The 22,367-nt window shown below is 48.6% G+C and overlaps 1 protein-coding gene across 2 annotated transcripts in view; it reads left to right on the top strand.

The window, feature by feature from the left end:
• Nucleotides 1–22,367, top strand: part of JOSD1 (Josephin domain containing 1) — a 106,959-nt gene that overhangs the window by 63,348 nt on the left and 21,244 nt on the right. For both annotated transcript variants that reach the window (XM_086963366.1, XM_086963361.1), the window contains one exon: nt 12,753–12,947. In XM_086963366.1, coding sequence (XP_086819492.1) covers nt 12,753–12,947 — 195 coding nt within the window. The remainder of the gene's footprint in view (nt 1–12,752; nt 12,948–22,367) is intronic.

The raw sequence follows: 22,367 nt of genomic DNA, 5'->3' as shown, positions 1-22,367 counted from the left end.
TTCCCTCGACCGCTCGCAGTCTGGCTTCCGGGCCAACCACAGCACCGAGACCGCCCTCATCGCAGCCACTGATGACATCCGAGCCCTGCTCGACAACGGGGAAACAGCGGCCCTCATCCTCCTGGACCTCTCTGCGGCATTCGACACTGTCTGCCACCGCACCCTAGTGCAGCGCCTCTGCAACGTCGGAATCCAAGAGAAGGCACTAGATTGGATCATCTCCTTCCTCGCCGGAAGGACACAGAGTCCGCCTCCCCCCGTTTAGATCAGAAGCCACCGAAGTCATCTGCGGCGTTCCTCAAGGCTCCTCGCTCAGCCCCACCCTCTTCAATGTCTACATGAGCCCCCTGGCAGCCATCGCACGCCAACACAACCTCAACATCATCTCCTATGCCGACGACACCCAGCTGATCCTCACCCTCACCAACGACCCCGCCACCGCCAGAGCCAACCTACACGAAGGGATGAAAGAGGTAGCTGAATGGATGAAGAACAGCCACCTGCAACTGAACTCTGCTAAGACGGAAGTCCTCATCTTGGCATCCTCACCCTCCACCTGGGACGACTCCTGGTGGGCCCCCCGCCCTGGGCAGCGCACCCAAACCAACAGACCTCTCACGCAACCTGGGCTTCATCCTGGACTCCTCCCTCTCCATGACCAGACAAGTCAACGTCGTCTCCTCGTCATGCTTCAACATCCTGCGCATGCTACGGAAGATCTTCCGATGGATCCCCACCGAGACCAGGAAGACTGTCACCCAGGCCCTCGTCACCAGCCGACTGTACTACGGCAACTCCCTCTACGCCGGAACCACTGCTAAACTCCAGAAGAGACTTCAGCGGATCCAGAACGCCTCAGCAAGAATCATCCTGGACATCCCTCGACACAGCCACATCTCCGGACACCTGAGAGACCTGCACTGGCTCCCGGTCAACAAGAGCATCACGTTCCGACTCCTCACCCACGCACACAAAGCCCTACACAACCAAGGCCCAAGATACCTCAACGACCGCCTCAACTTCTACACTCCCACACGCCAGCTTCGAGCGACCAACCACGCCCTCGCCGCCGTCCCCCGCATCCGCAGAGCCACCGCAGGAGGAAGGTCCTTCTCCTACCTGGCCGCCAAGACATGGAACTCCCTCCCCACCCACCTCCGCCTGACCCAAGACCACCTCACCTTCAGGAAGCAGCTCAAGACCTGGCTGTTCGAGCAGTAGCGGACCCCCCCTTCCCAAGCGCCTTGAGACCCTCCGGGTGAGTAGCGTGCTATATAAATGCTTTGATTGAAAGGTTCTTGGAGGCCTGGTTTGAAAGCCTAGGGTGCCCTGGGGCCTCTATCACTTTCCTTATCACCCCGAGGTAAATTGCAGCAGGCACAGGGATGATTTAAAAAAGGGAGAGCGCAGGGAGGAGATTAGAGACAAAGCAATGAGAGCGAGCGGGTGGATAGAAGGAGAGATGTAGTATGTAGAGACGAAGGGAGCTAGCCTGGTTTGAACATTCTTGCCAGGGCTGCTTTTGGTTTCCCACAGCAACACTGACGGTTAATGCACATTTATACCCGTGGGCGGTGTTGGTCGTGGCCCTTCTTAGGGTAATTTACCCCAAAACCTTTCTCTTTTTCTTCCTAGTATTTGCTAACTCTCTCCGCAGGTTAGGAAGAGGCGCTTACATATTTGTGCATTCCCCAAGCAACAGCCATAAACCGAGGACATCCATGGGCACATCAGACCTCTGTCATTTGAGGGCCAAATCAGATAGATTGGAGAGAGAGAGCCTTTGACACTTCACTTCTAGGGGCCGGATCATGGCCCCACTAAAGATTAAGATCTGCATTCCATGGCAGACAGGCCTACAGTTTAGGGGAGACCTCTGTAGTTCAAAGGGAGATCCCTTGAACTACCCCAAACTTCAAAGAAACACAGCAGTATAACTACATGGTGCCATCCTCCGGCCACCTGAGGGACCTGCACTGGCTCCCCGTTGACAAAAGTATCACCATCAGGCTCCTCACCCACGCACACAAGTCTCTCCACGACCTGGGCCCCAAGTACCTCAACGACTGCCTGACCTTCTACACACCCACCCGCCAGCTACGATCTACCAGCCTTGCCCTCGCAACCGTACCACGCATCCGAAGAGCCACCGCCGGAGGCAGATCCTTCTCCTACCTGGCGACCAAGACATGGAACTCCCTCCTCATCCACCTCCGGCTGACCCAGGACCACCTCTCCTTCAGGAGACAACTCAAGACCTGGCTGTTCGAGCAGTAGCGGACCCCTTTTCCCCCAAGCGCCTTGAGACACTTCCGGGTGAGTAGCGCGCTATACAAATGCTGTGATTGATCCTTCAGCAAAAGGTGAGATACACTTGTGGGACCAAAGAACCCGGACTGCATGGTGCACATTGCCAGAGGACTCTGTTATGCACATGTAGGATAACTGTCCAAATAGTGCATGGCCTGGGGCAAGGACCTGCTGAATTGTGGTGCCCTGAAGTGTGCTCGCCAAGGGCCTGACCGTGGGCCTTCTGTTCTCCCGGAGATCTCAGGCTTCAAAGACCTCCAGAGAGGGACCTACACCATCTACCTGTGACATCTGGAGAGTGGTGCCCTCTCGTGCCAACATAGGCTACTGGATCCCATCTAGTAGGGTGGTGTGAGCATGGAACTAAGACTTGTGTCTCCTGACTGGATTGACTAGCACTGAGCCCCAGAAATCTTACCCACATCTAAGACATGTGGTTCCTGTACTGAAGGGACCCTGACACTCCTAAGCTCCTAGTTGAAGGTGAGCGGATTCATTGGTTACGGGAACCTGTGTGGCCCGTTTTGTCAATTGTTCCTCATCTCTTTCGTGTGACACGCCGACTGAATGATCATTACGTGTGGTGTCTGATTCACGGTGTACCAGTAGTGGTGTCTCATTCTACCCCATGTGGTCCTGCTGAACTGCTGTCTGACTGGCCCTCCTCCTGAGTGACTTTGGCCGCGGGCTGCCCAAGGTCCAGGAGACGGGATTCGTGATCTTCCATCTGAGGGTATAGGACGATTCCTCAAACTAGAGGGTGAAAGGAGGGTTGGGCCACGGAGTCTGCAGATTGTGAACGATTTAGCTACCGGGTACCAGATGCACTGCATTAGGGTACTTTGTGCGTATAAGAGTATTTCGTATGGACTGGCTGATACCTGCAGCACCGCAGTGTGTGTGTCTATGGCAGTGATAGTGTGTGGACCACCTGTGATTCAGTATACTGGCCAGCATTGCAACTTTATACGTTGATTGTATGCCAAAAGCATAATACATTGGGTTTATCCGTGTGGCTCCGACCCGTTGTGCTGATAAGTGTTCTACTTTCCTACATGTACATTTTTTTAGGTCTCGCCTAGACGAAAGCAAAAGCGAAGCTTTTGATGTCTATGCGAGACAACTTATGTTGCCACTTTTCTGGGAACATTGTGGACATCAGACTGTTACGAGCTTTTTCTGCTGTAGTCAGGCTGTCACGAGCTTCTCCTTTGGAGATTTGACCTCGTGAGCGCGCCTTGACTGCATCTAATGGGCCGCCGTGCTCTTCCTTTAGTCAGTTTCACTTTGACGCCTGCACTTTCAAAGTGAAATGAAACAATGTGTCTGGTAGTTGTTCATGTGGAGTGCCTTCTGACCTCGTGAGCGCGCCTTGACTGCATCTAATGTGTGTGGCTTTTTTTTTCAACGTGGCCCTGGCGCTTGCTTCAGTCAGTTTCACTTTTAAGGTGCAGGCGTCAATGGGTCTGGTACTTGTTTTATTTCCATTTAATGCTCTTTGGAACAACAATTTTATATTACTTGTGTGTATTACCACTGGCCAGAATTTCAAAGACTTATATTCACGCAGGTGAAATAATACTATTGTGATTAGGGCCGATTTTTGGAGTCTGACCGTTCAGAGTGCAGAGTGGAGCTTCAGAGTGGAGCTTCAGAGTGGAGCTTCAGAGTGGAGCTTCAGAGTGGAGCTTCAGAGTGGAGCTTCAGAGTGGAGCTTCAGAGTGGAGCTTCAGAGTGGAGCTTCAGAGTGGAGCTTCAGAGTGGAGCTTCAGAGTGGAGCTTCAGAGTGGAGCTTCAGAGTGGAGCTTCAGAGTGGAGCTTCAGAGTGGAGCTTCAGAGTGGAGCTTCAGAGTGGAGCTTCAGAGTGGAGCTTCAGAGTGGAGCTTCAGAGTGCAGAGTGGAGCTTCAGAGTGCAGAGTGGAGCTTCAGAGTGCAGAGTGGAGCTTCAGAGTGGAGCTTCAGAGTGGAGCTTCAGAGTGGAGCTTCAGAGTGGAGCTTCAGAGTGGAGCTTCAGAGTGGAGCTTCAGAGTGGAGCTTCAGAGTGGAGCTTCAGAGTGGAGCTTCAGAGTGGAGCTTCAGAGTGGAGCTTCAGAGTGGAGCTTCAGAGTGGAGCTTCAGAGTGGAGAGTGGAGCTTCAGAGTGTCAAGAGCAATGCCAATAGCTCTAACTTTAACAAAGGCAAAACCATTGCCTTATAAATGCTTGTTATTTTACCGAATCACATGCTCATGCTGCTGCCTGGTTTGTCTACATGCACACAGGCAGAATCACTCGGTACAAAATGGCTCCTGTTCACTCGTCAGTACGGTCTTGCGCCGCCCCACCTTCCCCCTGCCAAATACATTCATTCCAAATACTGCTTATTTTCATATCAGACTGACTTCTCACATCTGGGATAGCAGGGGCACCTTCCACAGTGATTAGTGCTTCACAAAAAATAATTCTCGGCTAGCGCTCAGAAGCCTTGAAGCTTTGATTGAATGACACTGCAGTTTGATGCCCCGCTCGTTTTTTGATGCTATGCGTTCCAGACACTGATTTTATTAAGACTCACTTGGAGCTCTAAACTGTCACTTGATCTTTCTTTGGGTCATTTCGTTTGCCCGGAAGGACTAACATATCTGTGAAACCCTCTTCTTTTATAGTTTGAGCATCGTCTTCGTTTAGCAGGATAACATTATACATTTGAAAATACAAATATCCGGGAAGAGCAGAGAGCAAATCTCCGCGATGTTGGGCATTCTCCTATCATAAAGGAAGCGTGTTGGTGGGACCTGTGGCATCTAACGCATCATTTAACCCTATATGCGTGGGCACCTACCACAATAATGTATAGGATGAGTTTGTTCCGTTCCCGTTTTTAATTTGATGTAAAACTCAAATCACTGCACACTCTCTACTACACACTCTCTACTACAGTCACTACTCTCTACTACACACTCCCTACTACAGTCACTACTCTCTACTACACATTCTGCTACACACTCTCTACTACAGTCACTACTCTCTGCTACGCACTCTACTCTCTACTACACTCTACTACACACTCTCTACTACACACTCTACTACACACTCTCTACTACAGTCGCTACTCTCTACTACACACTGTACTACACACTCTACTACAGTCACTACTCTCTACTACACACTACTACACACTCTCTACTACAGTCACTACTCTCTACTACACACTCACTACACACTCACTACTACAGCCACTACTCTCTTCGACACACTCTATACTAGACACTCTCTACTACACACTATCTACTACAGTCACTACTCTCTACTACACACTGTACTACACACTCTACTACAGTCACTACTCTCTACTACACTCTACTACACACTCTCTACTACAGTCACTACTACAGCCACTACTCTCTTCGACACACTCTATACTAGACACTCTCTACTACACACTATCTACTACAGTCACTACTTACTACACTCTCTACTACACTCTCTACTACACTCTCTACTACACACTCTACTACACACTCTACTACACACTCTACTACACACTCTACTACACTCTCTACTACACACTCTACATTACACACTCTACATTACACACTCTACATTACACACTCTACATTACACACTCTACATTACACACTCTACATTACACACTCTACATTACACACTCTACATTACACACTCTACATTACACACTCTACATTACACACTCTACACTACACACTCTACTACACTCTACTACACACTCTGCTACACACACGCTCTACTACACACTCTACTACACACCCTCTACTACTCTCTACTACTCTACTACACATTCTCTACTACTCTACTACACACTCACTACTTTCTACTACACTCTACTACAGACTCTCCACTCTCTACTCCACACTCTCTACTCCACACTCTCTACCTCAATCTCTCTACCTCAATCTCTCTACCTCAATCTCTCTACCTCAATCTCTCTACTTCAATCTCTCTACTTCAATCTCTCTACTTCAATCTCTCTACTTCACATTCTGTATTACACACTCTCTACTACACACTCACTACTCTCTAGTACACACTCTCTACTACACACTCTACTACACATTCTCCTACACACTCTACTACACACTCTACTACACACTCACCACTCTACTACACACTCACCACTCTACTACACACTCACTAGTCTCTACTGCTCACTCTCTACTACACACTCTCTACTACACACTCTCTTCTACACACTCTCTACTACACACTCTCTACGACACACTCACTACTCTCTACTACACACTCACTACTCTCTACTACACACTCACTACTCTCTACTACACACTCACTACTCTCTACTACACACTCTACTACTCACTTACTACTCTCTACTCGCTCTCTACTACTCTCTACTACTCTCTACTACTCTCTCTACTACTCACTACTACTCTCTCTACTACTCTCTCTACTACTCACTCTCTACTACTCACTCTCTACTACTCACTCTCTACTGCTCATGACAATGCCATTTATTTATCTGTTTCCAAAACCAACACATAAATAAAACATTTGTCATTTACAATGCCAAAAGCGCTAACTTTTGCAAAGGCGAGACCGTTGCATTGTAAATGCTTGTTTATATTGTGCACCGCATAAGGGTGCTCTCTCTCAGTTAGTTAGTCAAAATCTTTATTCGATTTTCATTATTCGAGTAAACCCATAAAAGTACAAAATTAGCATATTTACACTTAATCTTTAAAAGGAAAATACATGGTTCGATTAGAGAATTAAACTGTAATTAGTTAGGATTTGGACGATTTATACAAAATTTTAAAAAACAGGCAATGAATTTAGCATATAATTCATTCTTTAACATCTGTAGTGCTAGGCGGCAAGTTCGAAGTCTCATTTGTCTCAATACTGGGACAATCCATCGCCTGCGTGGAGCCTCATAAAACTTGCAGAACAAGGAAGTATGGATTGAGGATTGCGGGGAGTTGCAATCACATAGACATGGTAATAAATTCTTCGTCCAGTCGTTCTGCTTTGGAAACAAAATCAGCCTATGGAAAGTATTTAATCTAAATCGAATAAGCAAAACATTTTCAAATTGACTTAGGTTATACTTCAAATATGGCTGAATCGGAAAGGTGGTTTGAATAGTCAGCAGATGTTGCACTGAGCTTTTTCCTATTTCTTGGATTAGTCGAAGGTCGCCCAGGTGAAGGAGAGAGATCCTTTTTAGCTCTCTTCTGGGTATTTCGGAGATAGTATGTGGGTGTGTAAAATATCTCTTAAGGCCTAAATCATTAAAGGATTTTACATAAGCTAGCCATCTAATCTTTTGCGTGTTGTCTAGTAGCATGCATTCCTCTATTAGTGAACAGGTTGACTCGCACTGTTCAGTGGTCCAGATACCCCAACACAACATTATTGGCTGGATCTTTAAAATATCTGATATATGATCCAGTCCTAATTCTATTTGGCAGCCGTATGTCGTTGTACTTTGGGGGACTGACAAAAGATATTGGAGGAAGGAGTTTTCTACTCTCTGTAATGCTTCCGTGTTTAAATACCCCCATAAACCTGAACCATAACTGGCAACACTGGTGCATTTTGACTGATAGATTTTTAGCATTTATACAGGCGATCTTTTGCCTAACTGTTGAGCAAATCCCACCAGTGCTTTCGTAGTCTTTAGAAAGGCTAGCTTCCTAGCTTGAATAGCCTTTACCCAATTTAGCTTGTTGTCTATTAAAATCCCTAAATAAGGGTAAGATGTTGTGGACTCTAAGCTAGAATTGTTGACGAATATGTCTATAGTTTTAGGTCTCGCCTGTCGATGCGCATGCGCATCGAGCAAGCGAGACTATGGGGGCTTATCAACTCTTTATCCACACTGCAAGGAATCGTGGCGATTCCTTGCAGTGCCCGTGACTTTTAAGCTCAATGCGCATGCGCATTGAGCTTAAAAGCGCGTGCATGTCCGTCTTTGTTTACCCGCTCCGCCCCCTCCCCTTCCCGCCGTCTCGCATTTCCCCTGCCGCATCAAAGGCTTTCACGGCCGGCCGGCCGGCCATGCTTTCAGTTTCACGACCGGCCGGCCGTGTCAATTACATTCCAAAGCCCGCTCTCCCTGCTCCGCCCCCTGCTCCGGCCGAGACGCATTTCTCCTCCCTCCTCCCCCCATTCACGTTTATTCTACTTCTTATCTGGCCTGGAAAGCCTCGACAATGCTTTTTCTTTCTCTCTACTCAGTTCCTTCTTCTCCTCATTTAATTCCTCTTTCTTTTGCTTCATTTCAGCTCACCTTGTTTTACCTCCCCCTCCCCTCTGCCCTGCGCTTCCCCTCTCGCCTCTGCTTCATGTCTCCTTGGCTTCTCCTTTTCCCTATTATCCTTTTGCTTCCACCATATCTCTCCTGTGCTTCCTCCCTCTTCTTGCTTACCCCGTGCCTCGCGTCACAGGTTTTCCTTCTTTTTTCCCGCCTTTCTCCCTCTCCTCGCTCACTCCATAGATGATGCCGGCGCCTGTGCTCAGCACAGAAACAATTATATGGTCTAAGACTCAGTTTAATAGCGTGCCTCCCGCGAGTGCCCCCCCCTGCAGCAATCAGTCTCTAATCCGCCATCACTGCTGACAGACGCAGGCCCTCGTGCTCCGCTCCGGTGCTGGCTTCCCGAATCCTCTCAGCGGGTCCCAAATCCCGACATGCTCGGGTTGAGTTGCCTGCAGTGCAGTGCTCAACCAAAAAATGAACAACATTGTGTACAACTCATCAAACTAAAAAGGCCTTAATGTGCTACTGGCTGCTAGCAGCAAACTTACTGAGAATTCGAGCAGAATGGGATTTTATTTGACTTCAATATAGGCGTGTTAGTTGTTGGCGCTGATTTGCCGGAGATCGGTCGTTTGATCAGGTTTGTGACAAATGCTTGTTAGTGGATAACTGGACTGTTCCCTCCGTTTTAAGATTGGTAAATGAAAGGATTCTTAGGACCAAGATGCCAGTACCCTCGGCAGCTGGTTAAGTGTGACTCGTTGATGTACTGTCACTATTATTTCTGATGATGTCCTTTGGTGTCAGTCTATGGACCCAGTAGGGAGGCAAGTAGGAATCTATTTAGTTGTCCGTTTTATTTTTTATTCAGGGTTGTTTTCTGGGCGATTTTGACCGGGGTTTTACAAAATTGTTACAGGGCATTAACTTTTCTAGATTTTGAAAGTTGGCCGTTTTCACCAATTGCCGGGTTTGTTCAGCATTGCATAGAGACTGTTGGTATGTAATGTTTAAGAGTGAGGCTTAGAATATGCCAATGGCAAAGTTTGGAACTTTCTGTTTGGGGACACCCCTCACCCTCAAACCCTCACCCTCACTCACCCACCCTCAACCCCTCACCCTCACTCACTCACCCTCAACCCCTCAACCCCTCCCCCTCAACCCCTCCCCCTCAACCCCTCCCCCTCAACCCCTCCCCCTCAACCCCTCCCCCTCAACCCCTTCCCCTCAACCCCTCCCCCTCAACCCCTCCCCCTCAACCCCTCCCCCTCAACCCCTCCCCCTCAACCCCTCACCCTCAACCCCCCACCCTCACCCACCCTCACCCTCACTCACCCTCACTCACCCTCAACCCCTCACTCACCCTCACCCTCAACCCCTCACCCTCAACCCCTCACTCACCCTCAACCCCTCACTCACCCTCAACCCCTCACTCACCCTCACTCTCACTCATCCTCACTCTCACTCATCCTCACCCTCACTCACCCTCACTCACCCTCACTCACCCTCACTCACCCACCCTCACTCACCCTCACTCACCCTCACTCACCCTCACTCACCCTCACTCACCCTCACTCACCCTCACTCACCCTCACTCACCCTCACTCACCCTCACTCACCCTCACTCACCCTCACTCACCCTCACTCACCCTCACTCACCCTCACTCACCCTCACTCACCCTCACTCACCCTCACTCACCCTCACTCACCCTCACTCACCCTCACTCACCCTCACTCACCCTCACTCACCCTCACTCACCCTCACTCACCCTCACTCACCCTCACTCACCCTCACTCACCCTCACTCACCCTCACTCACCCTCACTCACCCTCACTCACCCTCACTCACCCTCACTCACCCTCACTCACCCTCACTCACCCTCACTCACCCTCACTCACCCTCACTCACCCTCACTCACCCTCACTCACTCTCACTCGCTCACCCTCGCTCACCCTCACTCACTCACCCTCACTCACCCTCACTCACCCTCACTCACCCTCACTCACCCTCACTCACCCTCACTCACTCACCCTCACTCACCCTCACTCACCCTCACTCACTCACCCTCACTCACCCTCACTCACCCTCACTCACCCTCACTCACCCTCACTCACTCACCCTCACTCACCCTCACTCACCCTCACTCACCCTCACTCACTCACCCTCACCCTCACTCACCCTCACTCACTCACCCTCACTCACCCTCACTCACCCTCACTCACCCTCACTCACCCTCACTCACCCTCACTCACCCTCAACCCCTCACCCTCACTCACCCTCAACCCCTCACCCTCACTCACCCTCAACCCCTCACCCTCACACAGTGCAATAGGTCTCGGAGCATTTGAGTTAGAGCTTTTAGAATTGTTTATGGCTTTTTTTATTTGTAATTCTTTAGCATTGGCTACAGGAAACAAAAATGCTAAAGATTTACAAAAAAAACCCATAAACAATTCTAAAAGCACTAACTCTAATGCTGCGAGACCTATTACATTTTCAATGCTTGTTTGTTTTTGTTTTTATTATTCTCTAGCCAATATGCATAGTAAATGTCTTTTTTGTTCATTTTAAGATTCAGGGAGCTCTTAAAGTTGCAATAGCTGGTTAGTGAGCGTTGGAGCTGTACTGGGGTTCTTGCCAGGATGACGTCGTCGTCGGCATATAAAAGTGCCGGTATAGGTCGATGCCGTATTGCTGGTAGGTTTTAGCTCTCTTTAACCATCTCGGACTCCAACCCATTTGTATACAGTGTGAATAGGAAGGGGGCCAGAACACACCCGTGTCTGACCCCCCTCTCTATCCTGAATGGCTCGGTCAGCTCTCCTCTACCCCATATCTTACCCTAACCAATGCATCTAAGTAGAGCTCTCTTAAGAAATTCACCAGCGGGGGATCTACCCTTATATCTAAAATTATCGCCCACATTTTTGAATGACTAACGCAGTCGAAAGCTGCTGTCAGGTCTACATAGACCATGTGCAGAGCTCCTCCCTTCACTGAAACATACTTCCCTATTAAAAGGACAATATTCAAAGCTTGATCGACCGTGCCCAGGTCTTCTCGAAAGCCGTATTGTAAGTCTGATAGTATACTATTATCAGAGGCCCAGACCTGGAGATGGTCTAACAGAATTCGTTCAGCGGTTTATCGAGGGAATACAAAAGCGAAATGGGCCGATAACAGGCCGGGCTGTGACAATCGCCTTTTTTAAAAAATTGGTACCAGGATTGACGTGGACCATGACTCGATTAATCCTATCCTGATAGCTGCTTCCAAGACACTCGTGCTCTCTCTCAATTTGGTAGGTTAGATTAGGAATTGTCCACGGTGTGCATACTATTGATATCATAACCATATGAGTGGGCCTAGTACTGCTAGTAATATTTTCAAATGTGTTTTATGCCCAAAACGTTTTTTCTTATTATGATTGAATATAAACGTTTTTACATACATCCTGTATGAAGTCTCTTTTGTGATGCTTAGTGTATTTATCGCAAGTGACTTAGCTTTACACCTTGCCTCTGATATAACCCTGACTGCTCCGTGCCAGCTACCCAAGGGTGAGCATGGGTTGTACTGTGAGTGTAATCACCTGCCCTTGATGGGAGCAGTAGGTTCTGCCTGGCTGGGGGCATCCCTTTAGCCAACCAGACTCTGCCGGTTCCAACAGGTGGGTACTGACCAGTGTGTAGGTTAATGAAATTTCTGTGTCTTTGTCTCCTTATCCCAGTCTTGGTTCCTTTCACAATCTGTCTAGGTATATGCATGTCATTACTATCCAGTTCTTGTGTTGAAGCAATGTATAAGTTACTGTCTGGTGCTATAGTTTATCGTACTGTGATGGCGGAGTTATTTCCTGCTACTGGAGTTGAGCAGCACAGACCAGAAGAGTGTGTGGTTGCTGCTCAATAATGGGCTTAATTTCTTTACTACTTAGTATTTTGGGAGTAGGCAAGTTGACTATTGTTCCGGAGTAAAATCTAGGAATAATTTAATATTCTGTGAGTTTGTGCTGCTTTTTTGTGGCACTGACTGCTTAGGTTTACAGTGAAGCTTCTTTGTCTGTGCCCAGCACTGGTGCCTACTACTGCTGCTGACTGTCAACAAATGCATTCTTTGTGCGTTATTTGTCTGTTAGCTAATTTTCAAATGCCTGTTTCTCACAAACTCTTACTTTGCCTCCATTCCCCTTGTCCATTCCCACAGGGACGTGAGTATCATTGCCCTCTCTAGTGTAACGGGTCTCATCATGAACCTTCCCTCCAGCTTGTCATGGGGGCCGGTGAAGCTCCCGCTAAAGCGCCAGCATTGGATCTGTATCCGGGAAGTGGGTGGCACGTACTACAATCTAGACTCTAAGCTGAAGTTGCCTGAGCGGATCGGCACAGAGGATGAGCTACGGTAGGTCCTGTGGTTTGTCAGTCTGTGTCAAATCAGCTGCTGCATGTCGCACCCCTTCGGATGTACGCAAGGGATTTGTTTGGTTCCTAACTCTAGGAGCTACCTTACTTTGTCTTCAGATTCACAGCGAAGGCTGATTTCTTGTCATCCCTTTTCAGATTCACAGCTAAGGCTGATTTCTTGTCATCCCTTTTCATTCCACAGCATGAGTGCCTTCACATCCATTAACCGTTCTCCACAGTTTTTCCTCTCTGGTGCTTCCCCTCTGTGCCTACGCAGAAAGAGCCACCTACCTATCAGTTCTTCCCAAACTAGTGTGGCTATTTCCTAACCCCACACAGTCTGTTTAATAGAAAACCAATAATAAAATAATTGTAATGGACTGAGGAATCTGGACAGTGGTTGGTTTGTTAGGGAATCCTCTACAGTCTGTGCTTGGAATACCCACCATTAAGGACACCGTGTGTTTCAGAGTCGATTTGGAAAATGTTTCTAGGAATCTTCACAGGTGGGTGGCTTCTCATGGGTTGCTGCCTGGCCCAGGAACAGTTACCTCTATGTTGTGCTGCACACGTTCACCCCATTAGGTTGCACTGCGGATAGAAAAGCTATTTCCACTTAGGTGAAAAATTCCTAACGTGTAGGGTGTTTGTATGCGATTGCCCATTGCCTTGTGTTTCTTTCAACTCTTCATTACCAGAAATATACAGGAAGTGTCAAGCTTTTATCCCCAGTATTGAATGTGGAGCTGGTCGGCCAGTCCCACCTGCTGCCAATTCCTTTAATTTTGAACTCCAAGGAAGTAACAGCGATTTAGTCATGGAATTGAGAGACGTTCTAAACTGGGAACGTGCATCTCAAATTCTGCATCTTGGTCCATAGTTCAGGTACAGTATGGCAGACCGAACTGGATCTTTTATTTTGGAGGTTCTGGCTTTTGGTATTTTATACAGGCAAGCCTGCTATGTTTTCTTACTGACAGAGAGCTGCTGGTTTTCAGAGAGCCCTTAACATGATTTCACTCAGCAGCACTAGCTGCAAATTAATTTGTCAAATCTTAAGTCCTACATCCGGAAGAAAAGGGCTTCCGGATGAAAGATTTGTCTCTTCTGAAGCGAGTTGGCACTTCCTCTTCCGCTCCTATACCAGCTGGTGGTTCACAGAGACTGTGAAGGCCCCCCCCCCTTGCTTTTGGTGTAGAAGGTCCAGTGAGCCTGAAAAAAGTAGAAAACGTTTGTTTACGTTTTTCTACTTTTCTTTGGCTGATTGGGCTACCCTCATCAAACCCACAGGGAGTAGCCAAGGCTGCTGTAGTGAACTTGCAGCAGCTAGACGAGTGGCTAAGGGACCACTACAAGAGCATGCAAGCTGTCTGGTTGCAACTGCTTTATTATCAGTTATAGTTGGCTTAAAGCCAGGACATTGGTTGGCTTTTTAACTCTCATTTCCTTGCTTTTTATTCAATGGCTTTCCTTGTCCAGCTTCTGTTTCCTCTGACCCTTTGATCACAGCCTCCCTCTCTCGTTCCTTCCACTGCTCACTTTCAGAGTACTACTTTTTTTATTTTTGACTAAGAATTCTGTTCGAGTGCATGTGCTTGCCTGATGTCTCCCTTGTGTGCTTCTCTCCTGTTCCTCCGTATTGCGCTCTCTCGTATGTCTGCGTCTCTGCCCCCTCTCTCTCCTTCACATCCATACGCTTCTCTCCCCTTCGCTGTGATGTTCTCTTGACTGTTGCTGTCTGCCATTTCTGAATTTTGCCCACTCCCTGTGTTGCTGTCTACTTCGTGTACTTCTCCCCCTGTGTGACTGTCTCCCTCGTGCTTTTCCACCACCACTCGTGTTGCTCTCTCCCTTGTGAACCCAACCCATCCTGTACCGTCGCAGAGACTGCATGAGGTATTTGCTGCGCAGGAAATTAGATTCCGTGGTACACTGCCCAAGATGTTTCCCCAAAGTCTTTGCTCTTGCTCAGCTCTTACCTAGTGGTTATTATTCCATTCTTCTGCTGTTTTGTGTGAACCCTGAAAGGACAGGGCCCATTTCAGTAACAGCCCAAGCAGGTATTCTGTAAGCCCAGACTGTGGAGCCCTTGTAAATCTAGTCACTGTGCTCTGCTTCTCTCCATCTCTATCAGGGGCTGTGTGCTTGCGTATGCGAAAGGAGCACTTTCAGCGAGAGGCTGCTTGGGGGCACCAAGTGATGTGGTCTGGCTGGCTATGCCACTCCTCTCCTGTGCTATCTATACTCTTGAATTGAAGATACAGCAGCAACTAGAAGTCTTTCAGGCTCAGCCCCATTATTGCCCTTAACTCTTTTACTCCTATGAAAGCTTGTTCTGAATTTGTTTACAAATTCATAGCCACCATAAATGGGAGTATTGACTAGTTTTAAAACCAGTTGAACAAGAGGGCTTGTGACAAACAGCATGGGTGTCTTGTGACACCAAGTCTGCTTTCTTCACAGAAGTACCGGTGGGGTTTCCTTGACTGTATTGCTGGTCAACTCAGAAACTGCACAGGTGCTCTCCAGTGAAAGAAAAGTGTGCCACACTTCTTTCTACTCCACTGTAATCCCCTACTTGGACCGGTATGATACTGGGATCTCTCTAGGCATAGATGATTTATTCTTCATGAGCAAGGTAGGGTATTGAGGTGACAACATGTGGGAGCTTAATTGGACATCGATGTCTTAGCTTAATTACCAGTGACCAGGCCACGTGGTTGTTCGGATTGGCAGATCGGGGAGTTCCTCAAACACTACATGCTGCTTTTTTCTTTGACACCTTGTCAAACTGTCCCCACCAGAGATCCACTTTTGCTGACTTTTTTTCTTATGTAGTATGTCGGATATCCAGTCCCAATATAAGTTGAACGTGTGATTGGAAATTATGTTCTGAGTTTGTGTTCAGTTGTCCTGTAGTTATAATTTAGAGTAAATTATTCAATAATATAGACTTTATTTCTATGCAGGGATGTGCGGCATATGTTTAGAGCCTTTTCTGTAGAGAACTACACATGGCGACACCAGTAGTGTTTTATAGAATAGCAATTATTTGCTTTTGTCCCAAGGTACCATGGTGCTCATTGTGCCTCTTCCATGAGTGGCAGTGACTGGATAATGGATTGACTACTTTAGAAGGGCTTCATTGAGCTACTATGCATTGCTTTGTTGCATTCAGTGAGCCAGTTCCATCATATAGCGCTCTGTGTTGAAAGTTGCACTCATGCATTCTGTTTTTGATGTGGTCTGCTGTACATTATGTATCCCTTAGTTAGTTTTATAACTAGACCAGTCTTGCTTTGTGGCTAAGATACCACTCGGACAAACTGAGCGGCTTACAAAATCTGCCAAATATTTCATGGGTTAATGTAGTACCTGTGTATGTACCCTTACGTGGCAAGTGTGAATCCCCTGTGGTTTACTTTATCTTTATTTATTTTAAGACCGATTTTCGTTACTATTTGGGTTTTTAATGGTGCAGTATTTCTCTTTGTTCCAAAGATTTAATAACGCTGAACTGTTGCTATTAACACAAAGTTAAATGGGTAATTGCAGAGCTATTTAATTCCCTCCTAAATTCTAATATTCTAAATAACAGAATTGAACACCCAATGCAGGGGAGTCTATAATTTTCAAGTCACATGTTCAGATCCCAGCAGTGCACTTCTGAATTAGATATAACATAGATTAATGAGGTTGTTTGTAAGTATGTATATGGTATTTCTACAGTGCAAACCTAGCCAAAAGGCAGCCGAGTGCTGTACATGGTCAAAGTCACCAAGTAATAGGAGAAGAATTGGGTTGTAATGTGCTCTATATTGTCTCTTTTTATTATAATGTCAATTCTTATAAATGTTGGGGTGAAACGTTCTTATGTGTAGCATTATTTTTAGGTCTCTCCTTTGGTTGCAAAAGTCCTATTGTGAACTTTCAGTGAGCTTAAAGCCTGCCTTTTGCTTACCAATGGTTGACCTTTTTCGCTCTAATTTGCTTGTTTCTTATTCAATTAATTGCTTCCGCTTGTCTGTCCCTCCCCTGGAGCAGTTCCTCTTTACCATCTTTTTGATTGGCTGACTGGTATCCTTCCACTGCTCGCTTTTAGCAAACTACTGTTCGAGGCATGTGAGCTGCAGATTGTACACTATGCATAGATCGCCATCTGGTGTTGGGCTCGTACACTATGCATAGATCGCCATCTGGTGTTGGGCTCGTATGCTTGCACTGTGTTGTCTTAGAGTCCTTTTGTAGTCACGAGATAGGTGACTCCTCCTTTGGATGATAGTGCGCATGGGAATAGACTCCATCCTCAGATTGTTTTTTTTCCGCCATCTGGCTCGGATGTAACTTTTGCGTACCGGTTCGGTGTCGTATTTCCAAACCTTTTCGACGCCAAAAACTATCTACAACTCGACTGTATTGTGTTTGATCGCGTGATCATCGACGCTCATCTCAACTACTCCATTCTGGTTGTCGACGTGGGCCGCTGGGCCTATTGACGCTGTTCGGGCCTACAGCTTATGGAAAGGACTCCATTCAAAAAATGCCCCCAGTGTGGAGTGAAATTCCCACACAGTGACCATAGCAAGGTCTGTAACCTTAGCCTTTTGCCCAAGCACAACAAGAACAATTGCCAGGCCTGCGCCCTTTTACGATTGAAGACAACCATCCGTGATCATCGGGCCTGACAACACATCATGGCGCAGCAAGCCGCTCCAGCACCGGTAGACCTCTTCGACGAAGGCCTGATGTCCCAGAGGAGGATTCTGAGGACCTTGAAATCGTGTCTGAAGCAGACGACTCAGGCTCAGACTACCACATCACTCCTGGTAAACGAGTGAGTACAACTCCCCCCCCCCCCCCCCACCCCCCCCTACCCCATCTCCAACCCAAAAAAAGAAGGCCCTGGTCAAGACTTCGCCTGCTGGCCCCAGTCGCGACCCAATACAACCTTCAGAAGCTCCCCCTCGGGCTGGGCTCCAAAGATAAGGGACAAGCCTTCCGGTAGCTCTGCACCGAGCAAACCCCATATGGGTGTCCAGCAGGCGCCTTCGGTACCGAAGACGGGAGAGCAACCTACTCCCAAAAAGAAGTCTGTAAGGACCACCTCCACGCCGTCGCACTCTGATACGAAACCAAAATCTTAGGAACCGAAAAACATTTCTGGCTCCATAGCCAAGCCAAAGGTCCCGAAACCACCTCCTAAGGCCTCGGAGCAGAAATCCAAGCCAAGCTCTGAACCGAAAAAGTCGGCACCGAAAGCGGTCACTGAGGAAGAACTTTTTCGACCTGATCCTGTTGATACAAAACAAACTCCATATAGACCCCAAAACAGGACATGTGGCTATTATTCCACACAACATGAGTAAGCTGGACACACCAGACACTCCTGCTTTGCCTGTAAAGAAAAAGGACTGTGCTACTTCACCAATAAGACCCTCTACTCCTGTTATCCCTCCTCAGCCTGTCTCTCCTCCACAGCCTCCAGACTTCCCACCTCACTCACCACCACCACAGGATGATGATGATGATCATGATAATTTAGGGGGTGGGGGAGGCAACAATGACCCTTTCACTGACCCTGAAAAGGACACGGCTACACCACAGGACGATTGGATGATTACGATGACTCAGTAGATCCCCCCCCCCCCCCCCCCGACCTCCCTGATCCCCAACCATATCCAACAAAACCGTCTTCCCCCAGATGACAATATTGGTTTTGGCCAGCTTGTAAATAGAGCTGCTGTCTACCATGGTGTTCACATGCATTCAGACCCTGCAGACGAGGACTTCCTTCTAGACTCCTTCGTACAGTGTACAAAAACTGTCCAAATCTTGCCAATGCTAAAAGGGGTCATTAAACATGCCCCCAACATATTCAAAGACCCAGTAAGAGCTAGAATTCTAAATTCCAGGATGGACAAAAAATATAAACCTGCCCCAGATGATCCCATCTACATCAAAGGGCAGCTACCCTTAGACTCACTAGTGGTAACTAACGCTAGGAAGCGCGCTAACACTCAAACCTCCAGTGACGCACCACCTCCAGGTAAGGAATCTAAGTTGTTAGATGCCTCTGGCAAAAGAGTTGCTGCCCAAGCAGCTAATAGCTGGCGCAAAGCCAACATTCTAGCATTACTTACTAGGTATGATAGGGTTTCTAGTCGGTCATAGTGAGCCTTATTTCAACATTTACCTGATCAATACAAAATGCAGGCAAATGATTTTAATTCAAGAGGCCAAATTAATAACCAATGCATCAATCAAGTGTGCCCTTCATGCAACAGACACAGCCTCGTGAATCCACGATGTATAGTGCACGACGCTGATGGAAAGGAATGTAGGATAAATGATCTTTATGAATGGTACGAGGCCCGAAGACTGACTTAGTTGGATAACTTTAGCATAGAGGAAGTGCTTACATATTTAGGTTTAAAGTATTTTATTGAAGCAGGGTAAGGAAGGAAACAACAAAGTACATGAAAAAGAGAACCACAGGTGCTCTCATAATCAGTGCGTACGGTACATTAGATACATCAGAGCAATTCTTTCGCCACAGTGGGCACCATCATGCTTGGGAACACAGCTCGCGCACCTGTGGGTAAAGACAGAAAAGGGGGGGAGGGGAGGAAAGGGAAAAAGAAAAAAGGGTGGGGAAAAACAATCCTGCCCCATGTCCCACCCAGCCAACTACCCCCCAACTCCCACAACCCGTCCCCACCCCCTGTACTGTGCCTTCAACCACTCTCTCTCCCATCGTAGCAACCTATCGTGTGCCCCCGCTACCAGATGCCGTCCTAGACCAATCAAACAGGCAGGTCCGGCGGCGGTGTCAGCTGCAACAGTCTGAGATACCTAGGGCAGGTGATTTCTTTGAATTCAGAGCACAACAGATTATGGAAAGGCGCCCACAGCTCCTCAAAAGCATCTACGTCTCCTGCCACCACTAAGGACAGCTTCTCCATGCCAAGGACATGCCACAATCTGTGCAGCCAACCGACAACAGTGGGGAGCGTGGTGGATCGCCAGTGTATGAGTATGTTTTGTACAGCTGACCCCAAAGCTATCGCTATCTGTCTACCCCTTTTAGATCTGAGAGGGTACATCAATCCATTCGGCAATCCCAAAAGGACGTAAGCAGGGAATTGGGGCAGCTCTATCCCAAAACATTTGTCAACCTCATTGAGGACCTCCTCCCAGTAAGAAGCCAAAAGGGGGCAGTCCCACAAGATATGAGTAAGCTTGCCATTCTAACCACAGTTACGCCAGCACGTCCCCGGTATTGATCTATCCATCTCATGTAGTTTCTCAGGAGTGCGGTACCAATAAGTGGTAATTTTGGTAAAGGTCTCCGTGAGCCCTGTGTGATAGGCAGAGTGGCGCGCCCGGTAGGAGATTTGGTCCCATTCAGTATGACTCAGCACTCGACCAAGCTCCCGCTCCCAGCGCTCCCTACCCGGGTTGTGGATATGAAAGGGGGGGGGGGCTGCAGCATCTTGTACAAATCGGAGATAAGCTTAGCGTCCGACGTGCGAGTGACTAGCCAGCGCTCGTACCCCATGATCTCCCGGTCTGCCGTCGCCCGCACTTGAGGCTGTAGCGCCCAGTGGCGTGCTTGCATATACCGCATACGCTCCGTCTCGGGGAGGCCATAATCTCGACGTAAGTCCTGGAAGGGGACGACACCCTCCGGGCCATATAGATGAAACAAGGTGCAGCAACGGGCCGTTCGCCAATGATCGTAGGCGCCAGGCTCCATACCCGGGCCAAAGTCCGGATTGCTAATCAGCAGCGTGAAGGGTGAGGGAAAGGTAGTGAGTTCATGCCTAGTAGCCACCGAGTCCCACACCCGAAGTGGGACCCGCGTCACAAAGGAGGCGTAAAGGTTAGGGGGCCGATGGGCCCGTCTCAGGAAAGGCACCTCCTGTAGCGTTCTGCCTGCTACCTCCTGGTCCTGAAACAGCCAGTGTTTATCCGACTCCCACCAGCTCCACTCCACCAAATAGCGCAATTGGGCGGCCTGGAAATATTTCTGCAAGTCTGGTATCCCTAGTCCTCCAGACTCAGGCGCCAGCGTAGCTATGGTCCGTTTGATCCGAGGCCTACGGCCCTGCCACACAAAACGTGCGATGGCCGATTGAGTCTCTGCGAGCCATCCTTTGGGGGGCTGGAGCGGGAGCGCCCTAAACAGGTACAGCACCTGAGGTAGAAGGGTCATCTTCACTGCGGCCACCCTGCCCAGCAGCGATAACGTGCCCTTATCCCACCGGGCCAATTCCTCTCTGAATTTCGTACTCAAAGCCGTGTAATTGGCACTCACCCGTCACTCACCCGTCTGCCACCACTGGAGCGGGCTCCAAAACGCCGAAACAGCGACCCCTTCGCTGCAACAGAGAGATCCTAAAAACTAACTAATCCTGACGCCATTGACGGCGAGGGAGAGAGGCCACGCCTACTCCTAGGCCACGCCCACCCGCCCCTTCCCCCCCCTTAAAGATGTGCAATTTCCGGACGCGCAGCGGACGGGCCCAGCGGGCGCGCCGTCAGCGCGCCGAAGGCGCGCCAAAGGCAAGCCCGTCCGGGCCCGTCCGGGCCCAGGCGGCCCTAGGACCAGACACTATGCCCAATTCACAGCCCCACCTATCCTACCCCCCGGATACCCTCCGCCTCTGGAACACAAAGAAAAATCCTCAGTGTGAATTTATCCTCAAGGATGACACCCCATTCACAGGATGTCCCCTCTGCGACACCCCCGAAGCCACGGAACTTAGCCACACGCTTCGACTGGGCCTTCTGAACTGCAGGTCGCTAGCAAAGCACTCGCACGAGATAAACCTCCTCACTCAAACCCTCTCGCTAGACGCCCTATTTCTGACCGAAACATGGCTGACCCCCAGCAACGGCTCAGACTTGGTCAATGCAACCCCCCCCCCGGCTACCAAATCTGCTGCCTTAACAGACCAGTCGGAAGAGGTGGCGGGCTCGCCATTCTCCATAAAGACCATCTCAGCTGCAGGATCAACGACGGTACGGTCAAGGACTGTGAAAACTGTAATTTCACCCTCCAGATCTCCCCCACCACCTCACTATCGGGTCTTCTGGTATACCGACCACCAGGCTCGATAGGTGACTTCTCAAGCACTCTGATGGATCACATCCTTTTAAAAACAATAGCAACGCCCAACTTTCTTCTTCTAGGGGACTTAAATCTACACTTTCTAGACCCGGCAGACAACACTGCCGCTAATCTCCTAGCAGACCTCATGTCAGCTGACCTCCTGCTCCTGAACTCGAAACCCACTCACGAGAAAGGACATCTCCTAGACCCAGTTTTCACCAACATTTGGAATCTCCAAACCCAAGACCCTACCCCCCTTCCATGGACTGACCACTTCCTGGTCCCTATGCACTGGTCCTATCA

Source organism: Lissotriton vulgaris, chromosome 1_1 (assembly GCF_964263255.1).
Source record: "Lissotriton vulgaris chromosome 1_1, aLisVul1.2, whole genome shotgun sequence".
Taxonomy (NCBI): domain Eukaryota; kingdom Metazoa; phylum Chordata; class Amphibia; order Caudata; family Salamandridae; genus Lissotriton; species Lissotriton vulgaris.
This window is presented reverse-complemented; position numbering and strand designations above follow the sequence as displayed.